The sequence below is a fragment of the Thermobia domestica genome, chromosome 7 (genome assembly GCF_964235325.1).
Source record: "Thermobia domestica chromosome 7, izTheDome1.hap1.1, whole genome shotgun sequence".
NCBI lineage: Eukaryota > Metazoa > Arthropoda > Insecta > Zygentoma > Lepismatidae > Thermobia > Thermobia domestica.
Window position 1 is genome coordinate 48,690,681 of NC_137460.1, and position 26,950 is coordinate 48,717,630.

At 35.9% G+C, this 26,950-nt stretch overlaps 2 protein-coding genes and 1 long non-coding RNA gene across 5 annotated transcripts in view; 2 read left to right on the forward strand and 1 right to left on the reverse strand.

Moving 5' to 3' along the window:
- Positions 1-26,950, reverse strand: part of LOC145690064 (uncharacterized) — a 1,134,032-nt gene that overhangs the window by 927,157 nt on the left and 179,925 nt on the right. The gene's annotated exons all lie outside the window — the stretch shown is intronic.
- LOC145690066 (uncharacterized) overlaps positions 1-26,950 on the forward strand; it is a 905,981-nt gene that overhangs the window by 541,278 nt on the left and 337,753 nt on the right. For both annotated transcript variants that reach the window (XR_014132149.1, XR_014132150.1), the window contains one exon: positions 15,662-15,719. This is a non-coding gene — a long non-coding RNA (uncharacterized LOC145690066). The remainder of the gene's footprint in view (positions 1-15,661; positions 15,720-26,950) is intronic.
- LOC145689180 (uncharacterized) lies at positions 4,145-5,251 on the forward strand. Its single transcript, XM_081763311.1, has one exon. The coding sequence runs from the start codon at positions 4,145-4,147 to the stop codon at positions 5,249-5,251; it is 1,107 nt and encodes a 368-aa protein (XP_081619437.1).

The following is a 26,950-nucleotide window of genomic DNA, read 5'->3' on the forward strand; positions in this document are numbered from 1 at the left end:
AATTCAACCTGTGCTAGATGGTTACTGAAAGCAAGATTTCTATTAATTTTAGTTCATGGCAAGGTGAAACACATGGGCCCCACTCGAAGTTGTATTTATAAGAAGCAGGCGTGTAAAGTGAAATTTTGTTGTAAATTATAATCTTTATTGATACTAAATTTTACCAAGCGTCTATCCTTCCTGTCATGTGTTTACTTTGTACCCCCATGCTAAAAAAAAAAAAAAAAAGCGCTTATACTCTAACTCATGAATTTTCGCATTTATTCCATTTTCCTTACATTTATGGATAAAATTCTGTTATTAGTAAGTGGATATACTAGAAAGCAATCCGTCTTAGGAGATATTTACAAATAATGTAATAAAATAATAAAAAATATAAGCAAAAAACAAAATTATGCTCGGTTTTGTGTATACTAGCAATCATGCTTTCGAGGGATTTTTGCAGCAGCACAGCACGATTGCGCAGGGGATTTCAAATTGGCAGTCGCGGAGTTGAATGAAGTAAATTGGGAAGTGGAGTAAAATATTGCATTTATTGGTTTAAACCTAGTATCTAGATTATGTGTCACACATAAATTAGCTTCTGTAACCAAGATGTCGTACGAAAATACAGAAGCAAACAAGAAAACTTGTCTTAAGTTTGGAAGTGGTACGCACTATGGCTATGAGCATTTATTTGTTAAGAAAAAAAGCAAAGGAAACGTAGTCTCCTTGTTTAGGTGGGTAGCGTGATTGACTTGTAGTTCTTATACTGTTTTGACACCAGATCGAATCTCATCCCATGTTATCTTTTATTATTATTTTTTTACAAAATATTATAGGAAGTGTATAATTATCATCCTAATAAGGACGGATACAATATAATAAGGAAATAACTTATTGATAGTGTCATTTAATCGACGTATTTATTTAGGATTAGAGTACTATTGGTAAGAACGATTGTTTTCAGTTTATGTATTCTGTATTATGTATTCAAAAGAGGATGAGAGAAGAAGCTATACGACAGCATAAACTGAAAACAATAGCCATTAACAATAGTACTATAATCCTGGATAAATACGTCACTAAAGGAAAATATCAATAAGTTATTTCCTTATTATATTGCATCGGTTCTTATTACCATGAAAATTATACACTTCCTATAATATTTTGTAAAAAATAATAATAAAGAAGATGGCATGGGATGGGTTTCGATCTGGTGTCAAAACAGCATAAGAACTACTAGTCCACCACGCTACCCACCTAAACACGGAGACTACGTTTCCTTTGCTTTTTTTCTTAACAAATAAATGCTCATAGCCATAGTGCGTATCACTTCCAACCTTAAGACAAGTTTTCTTGCTTGTTTCTAAAATTTCGTACGACATCTTGGTTACAGAAGCTAATGTATATTTGGCAGACAATCTAGACATTAGGTTTAAACCAATAAATTCAATATTTTACTCCACCACCCAGTTCCTTCATTCAACTCCGCGACTGCCAATTTGAAATTCCCTGCGCAATCATGCTGTGCTACTGCAAAAAAAAAAAAAAAAAAAAAACCCTCGAAAGCATGATTGTCAGTATACGCAAAACCGAGCATAATTTTGTTTTTTTGCTTATATTTTCATTATTTTATTATATTATTTGGAAATATCTCCTTAGATGGATTGCTTTCTAGTATGTCCACTTACTAATAAGAGAATTTTATCTATAAATGTAAGGAAAATGGAATAAATGCGAAAATTCGTGAGTTTTCTTTCTTCGCGCTTTTTCTTTTTTCTTTTCTTTTCTTTTTCTTTTTTTTTTTTTTTTAAGCATGGATGTACAACTTGATGACCAGGGACGTACGCAAAGGTTTTTGTTTTGAAAATCCGGACTTATCCGAAATTAATTTTTTTTATTCTTATTTTAATTTGAGGAATCTGTTTCCAAAATATTGGGCACAATTTTGTAACACCCTGTATGTCATCTCTACTAAAACCGTAGTTGGGAAAAAATTCACTATTATTTTAGGTCTCAATATTAATTGATATACCATCATTCCATACAAAGCAAAGCACTTCATGTGCATTACATAAGACAATCGATACTTATTCATGAAATTGAAATAGAAAATATACGAGTGGTAGGTTCAAATTTCATTTCTGTTGTATTACTTAAATATGCTTTAGAAAATAACCTCAGCTTGTTCGAATCATCATTCTTCTTCTTGTTTGTCTTTACTACATTACGTTCGTCTGGGTAAAAACAAATATTTTATAAATATTTCATGTCCTTTTTAAAAAAATAAACAAAAAAAGTGCTTTAAATATATAATTCCCTTTATGTTTAACTCTCTTGCTACATTCGGATTTGTTGTGGTAAAACTGCCATATTTATGCTTTCTAGGTTAGAGGCACATTGTATCACTAAAAGTAAACTAATATTTCTAAATTTCCACTGAGAAATGAGAAAAATACAACGTTTTAAAGAAAGAAAATTCTACATAACGGCTTCTGTTCAGAGGCAACCATCCCCCAACTCTGTATATTTTTATTTTCTCTAGATTATTTCCAATGTAAGTGATGATTAAATTCCCTTGCGTGCTTGAAGATAGTAAACGACAAATATTTTAACATAGTGTATTTTGTTTCACTTTCACGGCCATTCCAGATGTCTCCTATAACGTATGTAGTGGCGGTGGCCTGCCTCTGCAAGAACCTAGGCTCTCCATGTACATCATAAAATGGATTACTTTCTTTGTTGATTGAGAAACACTAATTACTAGCATCCAGATTTTTTATCTTCCTTGTAGAATTTCTTCTACACTTTGTTGAATACTTTTTATACTGTTCTTAAACTTTTTCTTCGTGGTGCGATTTGCTCCTTCCAGTGCCCTTTTCATCCTTCGTTCAAGCTCTTAGATGTACTTTGAATAAAATGTCTGATCAACAGGCACTATCTTATTCCTCCTGTCTCTGGTGTTGCAATAAGTGGGTTATTTATGCCGCGAAAAATTGTGGTTCTACTACTAACTCTATGGTTTATGGAACCCGGAGGTTCAATACCGCGTTCACAAAAGCTTTCCATTGGCTTCTGTCCTTAGCCAACTGGATCCAGTTTCTACTCATATTTCTGCGAGATCCATCTTAATATTGTTCTCTTATCTACGCCTAGGTCTTCCTAATGGCCGTTTTCCGATTAGACTTCCAGCTAAAACTTTGAAAGCGTCCCTATTTACTTCTATTCTAGCTAGAGCTCGACACAGAAGTCTCTGCCGCGATACAAATGCTTCACACCCCGCCCTTCTTACATGCATTTCTTCGCCCCCTTCTTTCTAGCACCTGCTATGTTGCCACAATAGTCAGTTAAATTCTTGATACCGAGGAGGAAAGATAATTTAAAAGTCCTATGCGAATTTATGTTCCATATCGTTCTATCTCCTTTTCGCTGAAGTAAGTTTGGCAACTGCGCATGACACCTTTCATTATGACGCATATTGTTCTTTCCATGCTGAACTATAATTCGCGGAATAAAGTGTAGTGTTGCCAACGGCAGACAAAAGCAGCAAAAATATACCTTTCAGAAGCAGGAGTATTCTGCAAGATTTCTTTCTAGAAAAATCATTGTTAAAAAAAATATTAGCATACGACAATAGAGATTAGTGGTGTTGAAGTGCCTTTTTCTATCTGCGCACGTTTTTCGAACTGGTAAAGACAGGCTTTTTTTTAAAAAAAAAAAAGCTCAGAATGTTTTTTTTTTTTTTTTTTTTTTTTTTTTAGTGTTGAAAGTTTTGTAGATAGCCTATTCCTAGTTTTTAAATTTTACGCTTGTAAAAACGTTTATTTGCACAATGCCTCCAGTGTTGTCTAAATTGAAAACAAAGACTTTACATAGCCAAGCGAGAGAAATTGTGAGTAATGTTCATTCATTTCTGAAGATGGAAGCTAGTGAAGGTGTTAATATTCCAATTAAACATTTTGGTAAAAGAGCGGCAGCTGCAACCGGGGTCCCGGAACGAACAATTCGAGCAATTGTGAAGGAAAGAGAAGTTCTTGAGTCGTCAGAAGGGCCCTCCACATGATTCTCTACTCCTGGAAAGAGAAGACCAAAACCAGCACCTAAATCTTCAGTGGACAATTTCGATGAATGTGTCATCCGTAGGTGTGTGTATGACTATGCTATGCGTGAAAAGCAAGTGCCAACACTTAGCAAATTGCACACGACATTACAAGAAGAATTAAATTTTGCGGGTAGTAAAGAGAGTTTGAGATGCTTACTGCATAAGCTGGGCTTTAAGTGGAGGAAGACGCCAAATAATAGAACCATTTTAACCGAAAAGCAAGAGATTCGTGCTCAAAGAACGCGGTTCTTGAGACAAATAAAGCATTTTAGGCGGGAAGGACGACCAATCATATATGTAGATGAAACATACTTACATAGTTCCCATACTCCAGAATATGGTTGGTCAGACGATTCTGGCAAATGTTTTCGGGTGCCTATGTCCAAGGGACGACGTCTTGTGATAGTTCACGCCGGAGGTAAGGTTGGGTTTGTTCCTAATGCTTTACTAGTGTTTAAATCTAATTCGAAATCAGGGGACTACCACGATGACATGAACAGCGATAATTTCATGAAATGGCTTCGAGAAAAACTAATTCCTAATCTTTCACCCAGATCTGTTATTGTTTTAGACAATGCCTCGTATCACAACGTACAATTAAATCCTGCCCCCACTCAAGATTCTTTAAAAAAAGATATGCAGAGATGGCTTCAAGAAAAGGGGTTACCTTTCACGCCTGACATGACACGACCAGAGATGTACGAATTAATCAAATTATACAAACCTAAACATGTAACCTACAAAGTTGACTCCTTGCTAAATGAATACGGACATTGTGTATTAAGACTCCCGCCATATCACCCTGAATTAAATCCAATAGAAAAAATATGGGCAGTAATGAAGAACTGGGTGGCATATCACAACACAACCTTTAATTTGGATGCGGTCATGCAGCTCGCACAATGGAAATTTGAGAGTGTCACAAGCGAAGAATGGGGCTCAAGGTGTCGTCTTGTGGAAGAGATCGAGAATGAGTTTATGGAGCGCGAGGGTATGATAGATGAATATGAAGATAATGCTCCATCGGCACCTTTCGTAATTTACGTGGACCCTGAATCAACTGACACAGCCTCGGAGATTGAGGAGGACTTCTCAGGAGACCCTGAATCAACTGACACGGCCTCGGAGATTGGGGAGGACTTGTCAGGAATAGAAGAATTAGACTAATTAATGCGTGAATTGTGCCATCAGTCTTAGCCTTAATATGTTTGTAGCCATTGGAATAAGGTAAGCTCTCTCTTTATTAATAGGCTGTACATGTTATTCATTTACGTTAGTGTAATTTTTTGTACAATGCTTGGTAGTTATTCTTTTGGATATTTAGATTGCAACACTGTGCTGTGCAACGATCGCGGCAGAAACAAATGTGTTGGACTCTACATGACTTGTCCACCTGAACCTCGTGACCTTGATGATCCTAACAATGTTTGGTAAACGGTATAAATTATGCACCGGAAATTCCTTTTCGGTGCGAGCAGTCCTGGGTTCGATTACCGGTGTGAGAATTTGGTCGAAACAGTGTAAAAAGCTTTTTCAGGTCAGCTATTCTGAATGAGGTTTTCGTGTATTTTCCTCATTCATACCAGGCAAACGCCGGGGTGGTACCTCCCTTATAGGTTCCGGGCAGCTTCCTTCCCTTTCTTCGGATAGTGTGCTTGCCGAGGGACGCCATCCCTCATCTGTGATGGACTAAATGAGCATAGATGCCGAAATACCAGAAATATAAATCGTAAATTCCCTAAATCCGCTCCCGTTCCTTTTGGATCCGAATATTTGTCTCAGGATATTGTTCTCAAATACTTTCAGTCTATGTTTTTCCCCCAGAAATAATAACCCAACTCGGACCAAAAAAAAAAAAAGTTATAATTCGTGTCAGCATATCTTTTACTCTTGATACCTATACTGGGTACAGTTTTATCAATCTCTTGAAAACACCAATCAGAACAAAACAGTATCTGAAGCCGTCTACGATTTGCCAAAATAGTTCCTATATTATCAATAGATCAAACAACAATATTCAAAGAGCTTCCTCGTTCTATAGTTAGCCTCTAGCCCTCTTGTGACTAGATGGTTAATATCCGAGACTTCGACGCTAGAAACCCGAGAGTTCGATTTATAGTGAATACTCAGTTACGCTGCAGGGTCACGTGTTATATCTTTGATGCTGTTAACCAGCAAAACAAGTAATCAATGGACAAGTCCATTTCAATTAACGTTCAAAAGTGAATATTCTTTCACTAATAAACTCTTTGATAAAGCGGGAAATGTTTTGTAGTGCTTCGCATGAGACTACATTCATCTCGTACAACCGAAGTTCAGAGATGTCAAATCACAACAGACTACAGACCTGCATTGCCCGGCCCGCGAGCCGGACTCGGGCGGGCGGATTCCGTTATTCCTTTGGGCCCGACACTGATTTCTCTTCAGGTCGGGCCGGGCTGGGACCGATTAATTAATTGGAATTCTTTAATAATTGTTGACTTTCGTTAAATGATAATTGGAGTAAAGCCAAACCTTGAAGAAATATGCCCGTGAAAAATGTTACAACGAATGCAATATCTATTTACAGCTTGTGTTGCTTACCGGCTCCACTTTCACTATAGAGGTTTGCAGGCATTTGTGCGGTAAATTGAGCTCTGACATTGACCTTCACTGAACGCAAAATATGACAAGAAGTGGGAAAGTTTTACCTGTCGCTAAACAATATTGCCATCTTCACTTAATGCTAAAAATCAATTAAATTAGATTTTTGTTACAGGAAATGGAGTTTTTGTTCTCTCGATAACAGGCAAAGTTCTAGGAGGCAATGATATCATTCCGGTGGCAAGTGTCAGGTTGTGAACCAGAGTTTAGAAAATGTTTCTGAGGGTTAGGTCAAGTTTAATACTAAATTTTGAGAAATATTGGGGCTCGAGCTAAATTTTTTTAAAAAATTATCGGGCCGGGGTAGGGCCAAAAACTTTTAAAATTTATCGGGCCCGTACCGGGCTTGGGCAAATAATTTTAAAAAAACTTATCGGGTCGGGCCGGGTTCGGCCAGAAAATCTCCAAAACTTTTCGGGCCCGGACTGGGCCGGGCCTAGGTACATTCGGGCTGGATTGGGTTCGGGCCGAAAAATTCGGAACGTGCAGGTCTCTACAACAGACATGTCTGTAAATATATATTATTTGTTGTTTGCAAAAATATTCCCAGGTTCATTAGAAATTAGTTTCGTTTCAACGATTTTCATTTGTAAAAGGTGTCGGTAAAGTTAATAGGTTTCATCACTTTATTAAGTATTAGACATTGCTTTTTAGGGCCATTTCATATGAAATCAACAAATCAAAGTGGCTCATGTGTTTTAGATTTTCTTCAAATTTTGTACAAATATTGTGGTATCCAAACCTAGCATTCCGGTCAAATTTTACAGCTCTACTTCAAAGGAGACTGCTGTAGAAACCATTAAAAATTTGGGGGCTTTGTGCAAAAAGCACCTAAGTCCGCCTTAAAGTACTGAAATCGCTAGATCTCTGGAGATATTGAAGTTATTTGAAAATGGTTTTCACTAACACAGTCTTAGAATTTGTAGTATTTAAAACATTGTAGTAATGAACTGCCCAAGTGGGGCTAAGCATATGAATTTCACCATCAGAGAGAAAAAAGAAGAAAAAATAATGTCAAAATCTGGCAAGCATTTCTGAAAAACGCCCACCTAACATCAACCTCAATTTTTTAAACTAAGTAGCTCTGGTGTTCCTCTTTAACATATAAAAAAATTAGGAGGGTGTTTTTTGTTATGTTCAAGAAAAACAAATTATGACAATGTAAGTTGAGGGCGAATTTAGGCACTTTTTGCAATACAAAATCCAATGTCTGTTTCCAATCTTCCGTGTTGAAAATGTTTCTAATTGTCAAGAGTGAAGTAATTGAATAAATGGATTGTGCAGAAATTTGAAACTTGAAGTACTATTGGTGAAGGATTCACATTTTGTCATTAGTTCCAAAATCTTGGACGATTATGAAAACTATTGAAACATTTCGAAAAACCGAGTATCTCGTTCGTGCATTAAAAGAACTGGTTACTCCCAAGATATAAGTACAAACAATGAATTCAAACTGACGGAACCCAAATGGAGACAATGATTAAAGATACATACAACTTCATTGAGATTTTGGTAGGAATAAAATGGCAAATTAGTGCAGCATCACTTCATAGCCAAATCCCAGAACAACTACTGCAAATACACACAATAGAGACTTTGGATGACAAATCATGCTTAATTATAGTTGATTTTGCTGAAAACTACTCCTATATTATTCAAAATGAAGTTTAAGAGTAGCACTGGACCAACATTCTACTCAACTGTGCAACATTCTTATCTTTTTAAATGCAACATCCTAAGAGATCCTGTAACTTTTGTTATCAAATGTTCCATTATGTTGTGTCAGTGATATGTTAAAGCACGACACAGTTACATTTTATGTTTTCCAAGTAATTCTTTTGAAGTATGTTAACTACGATTTTCCTCAAAATAAACACGTTATCTACTTTGAAAATGGGTCAGCGACCCGATATAAAGACCATAAAAAAAAACTTTGCTATTTTATGCCTGCATGAGTGATTTAGGACTCACTTGTGAGTGGAACTATTTTGCCACAAGTAACGGCAAAAGTGTTTGCGATGACATAGTTGAGACATGCTAGTTTACAGAGGCCACTGTATGAGCGAATTGTTACTGTTGCCGATTTCTTCGAATTTTCTCAAACTACAACCAATGTCAAACTATAACTACCTATAACCACCTATAACCAAACGCTTCTTTATGCTGGAATATGTTGGAAACCTTTGTCCAATTCTTCAAAAGAGACTGGAAAAACCATAACGTTGCAAGGGTCTCGTGAAATTCATAATTGTGAACACATCAGCCTCAGTCGTGTATTTTCTTCAAAGATAACATTCACTCTAAATACTTGAGCAGAATCGAAAGACATTAAGCTTTCATGTGAGAAATTTATTGCGTGCATTTCTGAAGAGAAATGGTGGATTGGAAAAATAGTTGAGAATTTACACGAACATCGTGACTAATGTGAATTTCCTTCATCCCCATGATCCACGAAAATGTTTTTCTGGCCAAAAGCACCTGGCACATGCTGGATTCCATACGAAAATTGCATCACTAATATTGGAGTACCCAGTATTTCAACTGCTACTGGCAGAAATTAGAGCATTTCTGAAGAAAAAATCAAGCTATTGAGGAGACCTTGTCTAAAATTGGGGATAAGAGATCTTAGACTCAATATTTCAAATTGCGTACAATCAACCAAACATGTAAATGTTATTTGTATATTATATAACGATAATTCACTATTGTTCAGTGTTTCTTTTATTAAATCAAACAGCACTACATAGGCTGCGTAATAGGCACATATTGCTTTAAAATAACTTTATAAATTACATTTAAGGAAGAGTTTCTACTTATTTTTTATTATTATAATTTCATAAGACTAATCAACCATTGTAGAGGAACATACTTAGCCATGCAAGTCGTATTACTAGAAAATTAAATAATATGAGACTTGTTATATGATTTTTCCTTCAACATATCAAAAAATACCCTCCTAATTTTTTATATGACAAACAGGAATACCAGAGCTACTTATTTTGAAAATTTGAAATTGATGTTAGGTGGGTCTTTTTCAGAAACAATTGAAAATTTTTGATATTATTTTTTCTTCTTTTTTCTCTTTGATGGTGAAATTCATATGCTTACTCACACTGACACTCACTCCAGTATTTCAGGACACTTCATCACTGTCGTAAAATTGTGTAACTAAATTAAAGGTGTTTGCACGAATACTATATCCTTTTTTGTTAGAACCAGGTTTGGCTAAAATGCAATGCTCCTTTCTGATCTTCTGGGCTTTACGAACGAGATACTCGGTTGTTTGAAATGTTTCAATAGTCTTCATAGTCGTCCATGATTTTGGAACTGACAGAATGTGAGTCCTTTTAGCAATGGTACTCGAAGTTTCAGAATATTGGCACAATTCATTTATTCAGTCACCTCAGTCCTGACAATTATAAACATTTTCAACACGGAAAGTTGCAAACAGTCATTGGAGATTTGGGGATTTTGTGCAAAAAGTGCCTAAATCCGCCCTCAACTTACATTGTGTCACAATTCATACCAAAAAATACCCACCTATTTTTTTTATATGTTAAAGAGGAACACCAGAGCTACTTATTTTGAAAATTTGAGGTTGATGTTAGGTGGATCTTTTTCAGAAATACTTCTCAAATTTTGACATTATTTTTTCAACTTTTTTTTTCTCTCTCTGATGGTGAAACTCATATGCTTAACCCCACTTGGGAAGTTCATTACTACAATGATTTAATTGCTACAAATTTTAAGATTGATTTAGTGAAAACCATTTTCAAATATTTTAATACCTCCAGAGATCTAGTGGTTTCAGTACTTTAAGTTGAGGACGGACTTAGGTGTTTTTGCACAAAATCCCCAAATTTCTAATGATTCCTACAGCAGTCCCCTTTGAGGTAGAGTTGTAACATTTTACATGTGTATTATGTTTGAGTACCACAACACATGTACAAAATTTGAATAAAATTTAAAACATATTAGCCACATTTTAGTTTCAAATTTGGCGATTTCATATGGAATGATCCTTTATTGAAAATATGCATGAATTTTAACAACAAGCTAGTCTTCATGTGCACTTCAGTCTTCGGTTCTTTTAAGTTTTTAAGCTACTTTCCTGTACTAATAATCGCTTGCTCCATTAGCTGCAGTTCCCAGTGGGAAACGAAACAAATCCTCTTATGCAAGTATGCCTAGCAACTAATAGAATAGGAGTTTTTGTTTAAAAAAAAACAGTAAGTGATTATTTTTGAAGAGAATGAAGAGATATTTGTTGTGGACTACCTCAGAGACATCTATGTGTGGTAAATGGAAAGAAGCTAATGACTTGTTGGTTTTAAAGCACTAAAATACACTGTATTCATGCTTTGTATTTAAGTACACTATGGTATCAAATATTGAAACCGGAATTGGTTGAATAAAGCATTTACGATTTTCAGTGCAGGGATAAAGTTAAGTTGAAATCTATTTATTAACGAGACGTTGAACCCATATACAAGGTCTGTTCAAAAAGAAACCGAACTTTTGCTTTAACATCTTTATTGCTCATTGTGTAACATACTAAACATTGTAATCTCAAAGCAGTCCCTTCTACTGGCAATGCACCGTTCGCAACGTTTCTGTCATTTTTAGAAAGCCTCCTGGAATGTACTTTCTGGGATGGTGGGCAGATCTCTTGTCTTATTGTCCAGAACCTCTTCTATGGTTTAGAAAAGACGTTCTTTCAAAGTGATATTAAGGAGTGTATCGAAAAGTAGTTAGCAATATTGGGGATGTCGGTGTGCACTTGCGAGGCTGCATAGACGGCAAAACCTGGAAGCACCTGGTCAGATGAAGTCTTGTAAACGGATAGGTGCGTGCTTGTTGCTGTGTTCCGAGTTGAATGGGAAATGTAGTGTGTGAAACGGGAAGTGAAGTGGGAAATCCTGCACAATTGGTGCACCGTCAAAGGCATAACATACAATCAGATAGGAAAAAAGTGTGGGGTTCGTCATACAACTGTGAAATCGGTCATTGAAAAATTCGGTGAACATTACAGCTTTGAAGATATGCCGAGATCTGGGCGAAAAAGGGTCCCAGAAACCCTGGACTCGATCGTGAAGTTGTGCGGTTGATACACCAAAATCCATCAATGTCTGTGCGGGATTTGGCTACCAAAGCGAGAGCGTCCATAGGAATGATTCAGCGTATCAAGGCCAGACACAATTTGAAGACCTATAAGAAGCAAAAACATGCGAAACAAATACCAAAGCAGAGACAAACGGCACAAACAAGAGCCCGCAAGCTGTATGACAACATCGTAAAGTCACCAAAGCGATGTGTGTTGATGGACGATGAAACGTACGTAAAAGAGGACTCAGAAACACTTCCGGGACCCCAATATTATACTGCACGCAATGCTGGGGATGTATGTGCTGCACAGAGGTACGTTGACGTGGAAAAATTTGGGGAAAAAGTACTGGTATGGCAGGCAATCTGCTCCTGTGGTTTGCGCTCCGGTATTTTTTATGCAGAATCCACCATAAACGCAGAAGTGTACCGAAAGGAATGTCTACAAAAAAGACTGCTGCCATTGTATAAAAGGCATGCAACCCCCCCCCCCCTTGTTTTGGCCCGACTTAGCAACAGCACACTATGCTAAGACGACAGTACGGTGGCCCAATGAACAGAACATCGAGTTTGTAGGGAAACACATGAATCCACCAAACTGCCCACAACTCCGTCCAATCGAAAGATATTGGGCAATTGTCAAACGCAACTTCCGAAAGAATGATAAACCAGTGCGCAACATGGCGGACTTCAAGAGAAACTGGGCTGCAGCATCGAAGAAATGCACCGTCGAGACTGTGCAACGGTTAATGACTGGAATTAAACAGAAACTACGTTCATATGTACGACGGGACATGTAAGTCGAATTTTCTTTGTCATGTAGATACATAGAGGTTCTCTATTAATAAAAATGTGGGTTTGCTTCACTTTTTATCTTTTCTTCTGACTTTCCTGACATATACAATGTTGCTAACTACTTTTCGATACACTCCTTAAGTACAGGAAACAAAAAAAAAGTATGCTGCGTCTAGGTCCGGAAAATAGGATGGATGGAGCATAACGGGAGTCTGATGTATTGCCGGATAAGTATGAATGAGGAGCGAAGCACAAGTAGGCACGATACACCTTCCAAATCTGGTTTCCCACAATTCACGCCTCTTTCTGCACACAACTTCCCTCAACCGTACTAAAATTACCTAGTACAACTGTTTGTTCACCATCTGACCACGTGATACAAATTCATGATAGACAATGCCTCTCCAATCAAACAACACAACCAACACCTTGATCTTTACGTGCTATTTTTGGACGGAGAGATCCTGAATGAATTAAAAAGCAACTGAAAGGTCTCTAAATGTTTAACTAGTTTGTAACAAAAAAAAAAAAAATCACACACTGGCACACACATTGTTCTTCAAGCTCCTACATTGTAAGTGTACAATCAATCCGACGAACAACGTGGCTGTAGCTCGCCGATTAACGGTCACAGCGAAACGCAAGGTAAATGGCAATTTGTTGTCTATAACTGTTGCTAGGTGTGCTCAGTAGGCGCGACGTTCTCTCTGCCAGTTGGCAGGCTCTTTTATGTTTTGAGCGCACTATATATATATATATATATATATATATATATATATATATATATATATATATATATATATATATATATATATATATATATATATATATATATATATATACAGTAGCGTATTTACGATTTTGTTTCGGGGGAGCTTTAATACCTTTATTCCTGGAAATTAAAAATTCTGCAAGATATTTCATTTACTATAATACAGTAAATTTTGGGGGAAATAAGTCCGGAAGCCCCCCTTAAATACGCCACTGTTTCTCGCTATTTCCTATTGATTTGTAGACCCAATATTGAACTAAATGTAATAGTAAACCAGCAATGGTCAAGTTTACCATTTCTGGTGTTCTTTAAGTGACAAATGTGGAGATGGAACCTATTCTTGGGACACTGAAATCCATATCGAAAATCGATTCAGGCTACTTTTGCTGCTTTTGCTCAATGGCTAAATTAAAAGTGCTAAATTTGCTACTTCCGGTTCTAATGGAGGATTAACGCACATATTAAGTCTATTTTTTTAAACACTGAATTTATGTTGAAATAGAAATCATTCTTTTCTATCTCTTTCCGTTTTCCTTTATAAATCTATGCGAAAGTCGCTAAGTCTAATAGGTTCAATAGAGAAATAAGACCAGAGACAGAATTTCTAGTTAAGACACTGGATATATATTTGAAAACAGTTTGTGTCCTAATTTTGGTTCTTTATAAATCAATACTGAAACCGGAAATTGTTCAAATATGAGAATGTTACAAAGTGCTTACGAATGTGACACTGACTGTTACTAGATAACATGAAAGCATAAAGTAATAACATAGTATAAGAGGTTTCAGCTGCTCTTCCCGCTGAAACTGTGGAGATTGTGGCGCCGCAACTCAACGAAGTTGGGTACTACTAAAAGCAAGAACGAATCAAATCATTCAGATCGCGTGAGTCTGATAAAATTAGCCAATGATAGACTTAGCTACTGCCAGTAGCAGACGATGCAGTTAGTTACAACTCTAGCCGGTAGTGCCGCCGAGTGAGTTTTGTTGCATTGTGGGAACGATTTGAATTTCCATTAGGATTATAGGGTGTAGTTCAATCAGGGTATCAGTGAATGAGAGAGAACCTGTGCAAACAGAATGTATATAAGATACAGTTTTGAAGATAATTTGATGCACAAGTTTATGAATGTTAGAAATACGATTAATATTGGAAGATATGTTACGGTAGTGAGTTTATGAATGATATAGAGCTAGAAGATTCAGAAGATAGTGAAGGTATAGATTGAGAATAAAGAGACTAAGCAAGATATTGTGTGTTGTGACTATAGAAGTGTTTTGGTAATGTCACAACAGTCATACACTTTATGTAACGCAAAAGATTATAGAACTGATCTTCCTTTCTCTCTTTGTTTCTCTCTCTTTATTTTAAGAATAAAATAGATTAAGTGAAATGGTAATAAATTTCTACTGCCTCTGGTTTTAGCAAAGAGATAAAGAGTAAACACAAAATCTATTCTTTGAATCACTGAATCATTTTTTTAAAAATAATTGGCTTTCTTTTGTAACACTCCTGCTCGAGCAAGCATCCGATGTCTTTACTTGTGAGGTGCAGACGCGCGTCAATCCGTACGATGTTTTCTGGATCCATCAACTTGCAACCCCATCACAAATATTTAATCTTCAGCTGCCGGTATCGCAGGTATGCGCAACTGTCAAAATTGAAGATGCAGTGTCGTCCTTCGGGCTTAGTCTCCATCCGCGAAGAAGTGAGCATCTGTGGCCCAGTGGATACGCCACCCCGTTTTCCTAAAATGGGGAAAATTTTCGGTTCGCGGTAATGACATGAGTAATGGAAAGAAGATACAGATCACAACGCGAGGTGAGACTTATATGTAATCCTCACGTAACATAGTTTATACTATACACATAATTGTACATATTAGTAAATAATCCTAAACAAGATTTTCATAATTTAAAAAAAATACAAATCTAAAATAATCAATAAATACAGAAAACCTTTAATCATGACTTTCTAGAAATCTACAACTGAAAGTTTGAGTATACAATTCTTCAATTTACATTTTGTATTCTGATTGGTATAGAAACCCGAGAATACCACAAGTCATACATAACATAATACTCGTCGCAACATAGTAATATTGAAGACCATTTGTTAACAGGTAAATATTGTATTTAATTCAGAGTACTCTTTTGGAAAATGTTAGGCGTAAGATAAATAGTCAGATTCCATACATAGATATACTTGTGTTTAAATATTTTAGTTGATATTCTATATTTTATTGTTGTTGTTCTTTTCTAAGTTTTTTTTAGTTCCTGGATATCTTCGTTATAGATGATTATGATGATGCCCTGTTGTTGGTAAGTACCACATTTATTTCTTTTCGTACATTAGATATTATTATCAATCTTATATTATTTGAATTATTACTATTTAAATTATTTTAGTAGTTATACATTCCTTTCATTTTCCTTTCCATGTTTCTTCGTAGCAATGCTTATATTTCCTATATTTTTATTATTTTGCCTTAATGCATCATATAATTGTATAATATTTAATTTTTATTCATTTTAATAATTAGCAATGGCAGCAGTACCGGTTATACAGAACACATCTTCAATATATAGGCACCAGGTTGATCAAATAACAGATATCATCCTACATTTCTCAGATGGATGATTGAACTGGATATAAAAAAATAAAACACATATCTATGATGTATGTTATGTTAGAATATAGTAGGCGCATATTTTGTCTTGTATTTGAATTTTGAAATGCGTATTCTACAGCTAAACCGGCCTGAATATTGTAAACTGATTGTTTAAGATGATACATGAAATTTGGATAAGGTTTGTCGAATTATTAATATATTCGGAAATTCATAATGTTGGTTATTCCTGGTGGCAAAAGAATATGGGAGAGAGAGTATATCTCTCCCAACCTAAAACTTTTAGAGCAGCATCGCTTTCATCTTAACCTCTTGGTTTCGAAAATCTTCTATAATTCTATAGTTACCTTAGTAATATAAAATTTCTTCTTACTCTGCAAACGCAGGAATAAACATATATGTCTAGTTTCACTCCAAAGCACAAATGTTACTTAATTAATTATTTTAAAATAGTATTTAATCGATTCGTGACCTTACCGCTTATATTCGCCAATATTTTAAAACGCAAAAGGATCGTTTAATAAAATCGCAAAATAGAATCTCATAGAAGTACATGTATCAATTTTAATTTTCTTCGTTTTCTACTGAAAATATCTTCAGTTACAGATTATTACCTACATTCAATTCAAACTAAAAGTATTAAACATTAAACAGATAAAATTGAACAAATAAATAATAATATAAGAAATACATAATATGTAATGCATCCCGAACAGATAGAGAATAGGGGCGCATTACACTTTTACCGTTTTTTTGCTGTATGGCGATGAGACTTCAAACCGAAGTACTTCGGGTTTGAAAATAAGAATAAATGTGCAGATGAATCCTATTCTTCCTACGCTGAATTCATAGCGAAACACCATGTATCGCTACACTGAGAGAAATCCGTTCTCCGGACAGCGGTATATTGTACAAATATACGGAATCATCTTGCTTACTACAGAAATCAGTATTGAGCATACGTCATCCATATGCTACATACGCATTTCCCTTAGATGTTACATCATGCAGTTGCAGGATGCTTGACAGTTTCCCGTATATCATATGCATATACTTGTTATATTCCTCAGTTATATGTTATATACATCCAACCGAAAGTACGTATAGGTGGAACACTTACACGGAAAGTAATATAAAACATGCGTCTTCAGTTATACGTCTGCTGTACGTTAAGTTCCAAAACTACAGAAATTACGCATGTATAACCTACCTTTTTAAGCACGACACCTACAATTTTTTTCTCAGTGTATATGTTACGAATTTTACTTGTTGACGATCAATCTTGAAACCGGAAATGGTTAGTTTCTAACGATTCGGGTTTGAGTATCACTTCCATTAACGAACTTCATTCTTAAACTTTTTTGACTCTCTACCGTCCTGGCCAAAATTAATGGCGGTCCATCAAGTAGTTTTTGATATTTTTTTACCATCTGGACGGCCGACCATACGGACAAAGTTGTTTCACAGACGGCCAGACAAGTTAAATATAAACATGGACAAACCAAATTCCTTAATAGTAGACACAAGGTAAAAAACTGGTTTTCATTGTCTTCGCTTTTTTTTTTTTTTTTTTTTTTTTTTTTTTTTTTTTTTTTAGAATTACGTTGATGTATTGCTATATATTACCTAGTAAATATGTACATTCTACATTTAATGACTTTGCATACTATACAAACAAGTAGGGCGTAATATTGTTCTTCATATAATATTCAATTCTAATACACCATAGTTGTGTAACAAAATGTTGAAGTGGCTTTTAAACCTCCCGTTGTTGTGCAGCAACAACTCATTTTCTCTCTGCCATTGTTTGTTATAAATGAATCTTAAACACAACGGTTTGAAGCGTGTAGCACAATAACGTACAATTCAGTGCAATCAAAGCTCACGCAACGCAGGGTCACTAATAAGGTTTTCCACACACATTATTTGCATTCACAGAACTGAAGCGATTCGTTCTGGTTGAAAACAAATAAAGCGAGTTTCGCCCCCCTATTTTGCCTGCGTCAACAATTCCTCGATTTTGCTATGCATAGACAATTATGTGTGTATGCCAACCATAGAACAATAAAAAAAAATCTTCGTATTGGCGCTGGTTTACGTGATAAGAGCTACCAATTTTCATTCATGGTCGTATATCGATCATTAGTGTTCTTCTGTTCCTCTTTGTGACTTAACTATCATACAATAGAGGGCACTAAAGGATTTACAATGGAAGATGCTACACTTGGTTAAAGTATTTGATATATAACAAAAGATACATTAATGTAAATAGGCACAATAGTCACGAATCAGAATGAATCGAACAAGGAAATAAAGCAAATGCCAGTGTTACGTGTACATCACGTCAAAGAGTTTGGTTTGTGTGACGTAATAATTCTCAATATTGAAACCGGAAGTGGTAGTACTGATATTAGAGTGGTTACGAAATATATTCTTGGAATGTTGATTTGACTTTTAAAAAACAGCTTCTCGCTTTATACTACCACTTTACTTTGTAACAGTTCTAACAATAAGAGAAGTTTCGAACATTCCCTTCAAGGTCGCCGATCCTGGGGGGCCGAGGGGGCCCGGGTTCCCCAAAGCTCATGTGGGTCCCCGCATTGTATTTATGAATATACAATATTTGGCATAATTTGAATGCAATTTGTCTTAAAATTCTCATATATATATGCCTTCTGCATCTAAATGCCTCCCCCCATAGGGATGCGCACGAGACAAGATTTGTGGCTGTCTCGTCTCGAAAATGTTCTGTAAAAGTGATGTCTCGACTCGAAAAATGTATATTTCTCTAAGAGTCTTGTCTCGACTCGAATTTTGTCAGGAAAATCCTGTCTCGACTCGTCTCGTGCGCATCCCTATCCCCCCAATTTAAAAAGGAATCGGCGCCCTTGATTCCCTTAGTCACATGTCTCAGTGTTATTCGAGAACGCCTGAATAAACTATTGGGCCTCCCAATCTTTGACTTCCAATGGTTACTTAAAGATTCGTATTAGAAGGGATGTTAGATATATCTCTTCAAGTATATAGGTATCGTACTTGAGACATTACGTATCAGCACTATTGGTCTCCAGTTTACTGTCATCCTGTAGGTCCAAAATCGCATCGACAATTAAGATAACTCTGACACAAGAGAGAACTTAAAACTAACTGTGATTTCCTTAAAACGAATTGGTAGTTTAACATTCTCAGTTAATGCTAACAAGCAGTTATGATCGCTAGTGCCGGAAAAGAAATTCTTCCTAAGGATCAGTAATCGCTTCTTTTCCTCATCTTCAATTAGATCACTAGAAATCATTTAAAAAGTCATAAGTCTTATTAAAAATTGTTTCTTTTATAAAGATTTTATAAATTCTTTTCGAATTTTCTCCCTTGAGATGCCATTGATTTCAGAGTATATAAACTTCCTTGTGAAGTCATGACTTTCTTATCACCTTTTTTTGTAACGTGATAAACCATGTTGTGGCTTTGTGTTACCGCAACGAAAATCACCTCGCTTACTTCCATAGCTTAAAAAGGACCTTTAGAACTTTGAGTTGTTGAGTAGTTGATTTCAGTTGTTTAGCGTCCCATTCAGCAGCGAGGCTATATGAGACGTAGACCTACCGATTAACGTGGAATCCGAACCACATGAGCTTCAGCCGGGAATCGAACCCGAGTCTTCCACGCCAAAAGCGCGTACGCTGACCGCTTAGCCACACGCATATAGGCGCCGACTTGAAGAAAATATGGGGGGGGTAAACAATGAATAAATATATCATCATATTCAGCTGTTTTCTATCAATTGTTTGATGAAGTCCCCCTTCCCACCCCCATATGTCGGTCCACTGCTCCATTGCATCCACTCCGCTGCAAAATTCACGACTTAAGTCAAATTCGCTTAAAGGCATTAAAACAAATTCAAGTTCAAAATTTGGGAACCTCACTGAAACTTTGCGCACCACATTGATCTTTACTTTTCATGTCAATGCTGCCAGAGTGTTGGTTGAAGCTTCAGTGCTCTATTAAACACGCCATTTTGAAAACGGCATTTTCTATCGAATAAGAAGGCTGTTCCTAATATTGAAGTAAAGACACCACGAAGTTTACGAGAGAAATTATTGCTCCTCTTTGTTAATTCTTCCTCGACTGGATTATATTGGGGGAAGGGGGCGAGGACCCCACCTTTAAATATTGGGGGGCCAAAAGTGTCCTGCTCCCCTCAAAGTCGGCACCTATGGATACGCATCTGGCTTTCCCTGAAGTTCTTCCAATGACTCTCCGTAGCAATATCGAAAAATATCAAATCTAATATTTTCAGTTCATTCCTCCATTATAGTCATTGCCGTTTAATACCGGCCGCAAAAATTTCTAGAATACTCTACCATGGTTCTGTCTCTCCATGGTTCTGCATTCGTTCAATGTGGCATCTCTTTATTTCGCAAATTCCTAATTCTGAGAAAATGCCTGTGTTGAGATGATTATTGACACAGTTTGAACTTACAGTAAGTTATATGACATGGCACTAATTTGAATAATTCTTTATGTAGTCGTCCGATGGTAGAGAAATTAGTTAACCTGGACTGAGGCGTCTTCAGAATTAAGAATGTGACCACTTTCTACTTGAAAGCCCATGTGCTACTATGAGGAGTGTGACATATTCGCCTCCTCGCACACGGCTATAAACGAAGGTGACTCGAGCTTTGAATTTTGTGTTAAAATTACAGCATCTATGGAAATCTCAAAATACCTGCTTCTGATAACAACACCTGCAGAATGATGACTGCACAAGTACTGATAAAGCAATAATACTTATTACGATTTCATTAATTTCAAAATATTTTATAAGAAAAGATACAAAGTAGCATGTACGTATACAGTCGACAGTAAAAAACGGAAGTGATTGATTACTGTCGTTACTGGTTTGAATAGAGGGTTGAGAGAGAAGATAGTATCTATTCTTAAAACCTTAAATCGATTTCAAAGACCACTTTTCACCATCTTACTAAATAACTCGATGGCCCTATGGAACCCGGAGGTTCAATGACGCGTTCACAGAAGTTTTTCGTTAACTTCTACCCTAAGCCAACTGGATCCAGTTTCCAATTTGTATTCCTATTTCTGCGAGATCCATCTTAATATTGTCCTCCCACCTGCGTCTAGGTTTTCCTAGTGGCCTTTTCAGATTAGATTTCCAGTTAAAATTTTGAAATTGTTCCTAATTTCTTTCATACTGGCTAAATGATCTGCCCACCTAAGCCTAAGACTTCATAATTCCAACAATGTTTGGTAAACGGCTTGAATTATGCAATTCATCGTTATGAAGTTTCCGTCATTCCTCATTCCCGTTCTTCTTGGATCCGAATTTTCGGCTCAGGATTATTTTCAAATACTTTCAGATTGCGTTGTTTCCTCAGAGTAAGCGACAATGTTTCGCAGCCATACAGAACAACGGGCATGATTTATCGTTTTATATATTTTAAGCTATCTCTGATCGTTTTTCCTCTATGTACTTGAAACCGAAAGTGAATTTCTATCATTTCTGGTTTTAATTAGGGATGACCGTAACCGGTTCCTGGTGGAACCGGCAGGTGTTCGGCTCTGAAAGGATCCCGTTCTGAAAGTTCCGGTTCCAGAACCGGATTTTCAGATCCAGGTCAAGAACCAGTTCCCAAGATCCGGTTCCGGAAACGGATTTTCAGATCCAGGTCCAGAACCAGTTCACAAGATCTGGTTCTGGAACCGGAAAGTGAGATCCGGTTCCGGAACCGGTTTTGGATTTATGTACGATGTCGTCTCGTAAGGAGGAACCTGTGAACGTAATCGAATAGGAATTTTTTGTATGTAAGCTACAACTGATTATATTTTACGCAACCGAGTTCTGAAACAAATGGTGTAATACAAAATGATTACTGAACATAAATAGCTCGGACTAATTCCATCTTTCACTACTCCAGTAACTTTTACTTTTCCTGTGAGTACTGAAGTATTTCCGATGAAAAATTACCACAATACTGTAGCTACAGACAATTTGAATTTCCTGCAAATTTTAAATACATTGTAATACAAAGACAAAATTACAGCTACAGAAACAAAGCTAGTCATTTTTTGTTTTCACATTGCACTAAACTTCAGTATTTGTATATCCAACAAATATTTTTATACACAAGCATGTACCTATTCACGAATATGTACGCATATCTTAAAAATGTAAAACGGGTGTTACCGGTTTTTGAAGGTAAACGGATCCAGTTCTAGAAGATCCGGTTCGAGAAACGGATTTTCGGATCCAGATCTGGAACCGGTTCCCAAGATCCAGTTCCGGAACCGGGTCTTTCCGATCCAGGTCTATAATCAGTTTCGGAACCAGTTCTGAAAACCGGATCTCCAAGAACCGTTTTCTCACGGAACCGGTTCCGCCTGAACCGGAACTTTATGGCCATCCCTTGTTTTAATAGAGTTTTTTGGTAGAGAAGCATTGTATTTTTGGGATACTTAATCGATCGCATGAAACTGTTATAACGTTACCTACTACTGTTTCTGCTCTATAGTGATCAACATAAAAGCATAAATGGTTGATGGATCATCTCCATCGACGGACTCGATTGTTTTGACCCTCACATCCTACTCCAAATTGAATCAAGTAGTTCTTAAGATTTTTTTTTTTTTTTTTTTTTTTTTTGCCTCTCGAACGGATGAATACACGTGAAGAACAGTCAGAGTAAATATATAGATTAAAAAAGCCATTATCAAAAAAGCTCCTTAAAGGAATATCAAGGCGGTAAATTATTTATAGTCACTTTACATGTATTTTTATTCATTATTTTTGTGAGATATGGACGAAGTTTGTTAAATTATAATTTCTAGTGTATTAAATGCATCTGAAAGTTAAGTGCTACTAACCCATAATGAACGCCTCTATTTATGGTTTTCAAGAAAACCTGCATAGATCAGAAATATAAGTTCTGACATTGTCAGGGCAGTCGCGTAGATTATAAGCGCCCGGGGCGAGAATTCCCAGCCGCCTTCCCATGTGTTATGAAAAACAACCACAGTTTATTCTGTGCTCCAAGATTTAAATATTGAACGGAAAATCATAATGTAAGATAAAAGAAGTTGGTATTATGCCCATCGTTTAAAGTGAATGGATTTTGCAGTTAAAACATTAAAAGTTAATAAAAAAAAGGTTTTGAATTATCGAATTATACACATCAACATAGTAATAGCGTAGAACATACAAATAACGATACAAATTTTAAATTGCAAGATTTAAAAAAAAAATCTTACAGAGAGCTAGAGAGAGTTCCAGTAGAATAATCCTAGACGATGATTGATATTACCGGTAATTTTAAAGTTCAATACTCTGTCAGGAGTCCCCCAAGGATCTAATCTAGGTGCCCTGTTGTTTGTTCTTGTTATTAATAATATTCCTCTGCGTATTAAAAGTTCTCTACAATTTCAAGTTGTACTCCAAAGTAAGTTCAATTAATGACTGCGTAAAACTTCAACAGGATCTACAGAAAGTTCAAATATGGTGTGATCAGAATAAATTAGTCCTGGAAACGTCCAAATGTAAATCTGTATCTTTCACGAGGAAAGAAAATCCAATTAATGTTATCTATACAATATGTGGCACTTCCTTGTCTACCCCAAATACTATCAAAGATCCTGGAATTATATTTTATACCAAATTAACTTTTACCCAACACGTTGACGCAATAACGAGTGGTGCATATAGAAACCTAGGTTAATTTATAGGATAGGACAGGATTTCTACAAAGAATCAACATTTATAAGGTTATATTTTTCGTATGTGAGGTCAAAATTAGAATACTGTTGTACTGTTTGGACACCAAATATCATTAAATATTCTGATGCATTAGAAATTAGATGCAATTACCCCGGTTGCCCCGCCCACGCGACGGCCCTGGGCATTGTATCATGAAGTTCACAGAATCAGATTATTGCCCATGGGGATTCAGATATTCTCAAGGTATGGGACTTCACAGGGGATTTGCGGAATAATCACAGAACGAATTTTGAGCATAAAAAGATGGTTGACTGACAATCAGTCATCTGAGACCGTTGAAATCTGAGTCAAAATCCTGTGAATATTTCTACTTTCCTTAAAGTTCTTACTGTTTTGGGAAAGGCAAGTGGCCTATGCAACATCCAAACGACTTCTCGCAGACATGTTGTGTTATATGAGACAGGCTTGTAGATATGGAATGGCAATGAGGAGAAACTGAAAATTCCATGACACGACATATGCATGTTTCTCCTGTAAACATTTTTTACAATACATCCACGGATAGTGGATATATGAGTTTCAAATGGATGACACTTGACCTCCCTTATAATATTGTAAATAATTTGGTTAATAGAGTGCTATAGTTTACCATAACGGAGAATTACTCATACAAATAATGCTATATTCTATACAGTTTTATTAACGGAATGTTAAAACATGACACAACATATAATTACTAAATAAAAGAATGTAATATTCTAATTAATTGAGTAAACAACATGTTAAACATTGCTAAAATAGAGAATACTCATATAAAGGAGTGTAGTATTCTATATAATCTGGTTAACAGAATGTTAAATCTTGCTGCAACGGAGAATACTCATATAAAGGAGGGTAAGATTCTATATAATCTGGTTAACAGAATGTTAACACTGCAGTGGTCACGCGGATCACTATTGTGATCCAGGGGTATATCTTTTGTTGCCACTAGGAATTGATAGAACGCTTGCCCTTGAGCAGCCATCTACCTTCCCCCCCATATCATGTGCAACAGTCATAAGTGCTGTCACAGTTTTCCTGCCGCCTAAAGTGCCTTTACCGGGTTCTCGTTTTTGTAATTGGATCACTATTGTGATCCACACGACAAAACACGAACTACATTTTTTAAAACTTGACCCATTTTGGTTTTTGGAATAACTGTGTTTGTTTTCTATATGTTGCGTATTATTTAGTGTTTAAAATATCGGAGCGAGGCCGTGAACAGATACTTGAGTAGTTAAATGAAATAGAGAGTGACTGTAACAACATTGCTGGTATAGAAGACCCAGACAAAGTAGAGGAAGACTTCTTGAATGATAACGAAGTGTCTTATGAATTCGACAGTAATGGAGTTCAATAAGAGGCTTCCCCTACCTGCAGAAGTAGCAGAGGAAGATATTCCAGTAGAAGCAATTCTTATAGGAGACTCTCAACTACCTAATCTTGATTTACGTGAGTTTTATATAGATAGGGGAAAAGGTAAGAAAAGAGAGCTGGTATTTGAAGCCTCAATTGCCACGTACTTCTAGAGTTCCATATATCAATATAATACCTCCTTTTCACACACCTGGCCCTCAGGGCGATGCTAAAAATGCTCGTACAACTGTTGGGGCGTTTGCTTGTCTGATTGACAATAAAATGAATAAGTTTTGTTGTAAATGTCTTATGAGTTTTGTTAAAATTACAAAATGTCATAAATAAGTGTGTTTTCTTTAAATAATAAAAAAAAATATTATTAAAATGTGCGTTATACTTTGCTTTATACTCTCCACTCACCATATAATAACAGTACTATGAATATAACCGTTTGAATAAAATTAAGCTGTGGATCACAATAGTGATCCGCGCGACCAAACACGTAATCTGGAAACCGCGACCACTGCAGTGTTAAAGCATGTCAGAACGAAGAATCACTCGTGTAAACAGAACTACCCATAATAAGAATGTATTATCATACATAATTTAGTTAACAGAATATTGAAACATGCTACAAAGGGAGAATTATTCATAAATTAAAGTACATAATTAAAAAATAATAATCAAGATAAAAGATTTTTTTATCCAGCAAGCACATTTCGTAAACGTCTATGTTGACGCAGAAACAGACTTCTAATAATGTCTGAAACGGAACAAGTCTTTGTAACAAATTCCTCTTCTTAATCTGAACTTTTAAATGTTCTTAACGATTAATCGTATGTTCATCGCCCTTCTCATTTAATTGCTATTCATTTTCATATTTTAAAATTCAATAATTAAAATAGTTTGTGCTCTTGGAAACATTTACGTCATCAGTTAAGAGACAACAAATAGCTTTAAGAAATATTATTTATTCGACTTTTTTTTTACAGTCAACTGGCCAGTCGCCAAACTGCCTCCAGGCACTTCACCACTTTATACTTACTAATTAGCGCAGTTGAAAGAGATTTTTCGTTTCAAAAATTCAAGTAAAAATTAAGAAGAAAACTTAACTTAGAAGCAGAAAAGTAATGCCTGAAAAGATTAATAAAAGCTTCAAAAGACAGTGTTAACTCAATAAACCCTAACATACACAGAAATAGACTCAGAGGAAATGACAAAGGCGATTTCTTCCTGATTCTAACTAATTTAAGGAGAAGCTTGGCAAAACCTAACCAAACCAACAGTATTTTAATTCTAGCTTCGTATTTGATTTTTTTCCCGTTTCTGCTATGTATATGCAAGTATACATATATGAATTAAGTATACATATATATATGAACTAATAAGCAACAGTCATATTTAAAAGGAAGTAACTCAGAGAAGTGAACTTGGTATGAGCGTTCAAGTGAAATATTGCCTTTCACCGTAAACAATCCCAGATGCAATGTTACAAACAGATGCTTTCAAAAAGTAGCCAGATACATAAAATCTAGCTACAAATGGCTTAATGTTTCTAAAGTTATATTTAAATTTGTAGGTAATGTATAGAATTTACGAATAAAGCAAGCAAAATATTTTATAGTTTTACTGTACTTGCAATATTCTTCTTGATATTGCCAGATTAAATATTTTTATCCTAAATTCATGTTTCAAGTATTTATGATGAGATGTGATTCTACTATTAAAGCGAGTTGCTAACAGAAAGTAATAAACCCTTTAAAATTCTATTCCCCAAATTTATAATAATATTAGCTACTTAT

Excerpts from the sequence above, each read along its gene's own strand:
- LOC145689180 (XM_081763311.1), top strand. The coding sequence starts at position 4,145 with ATGCGTGAAAAGCAAGTGCCAACACTTAGCAAATTGCACACGACATTA.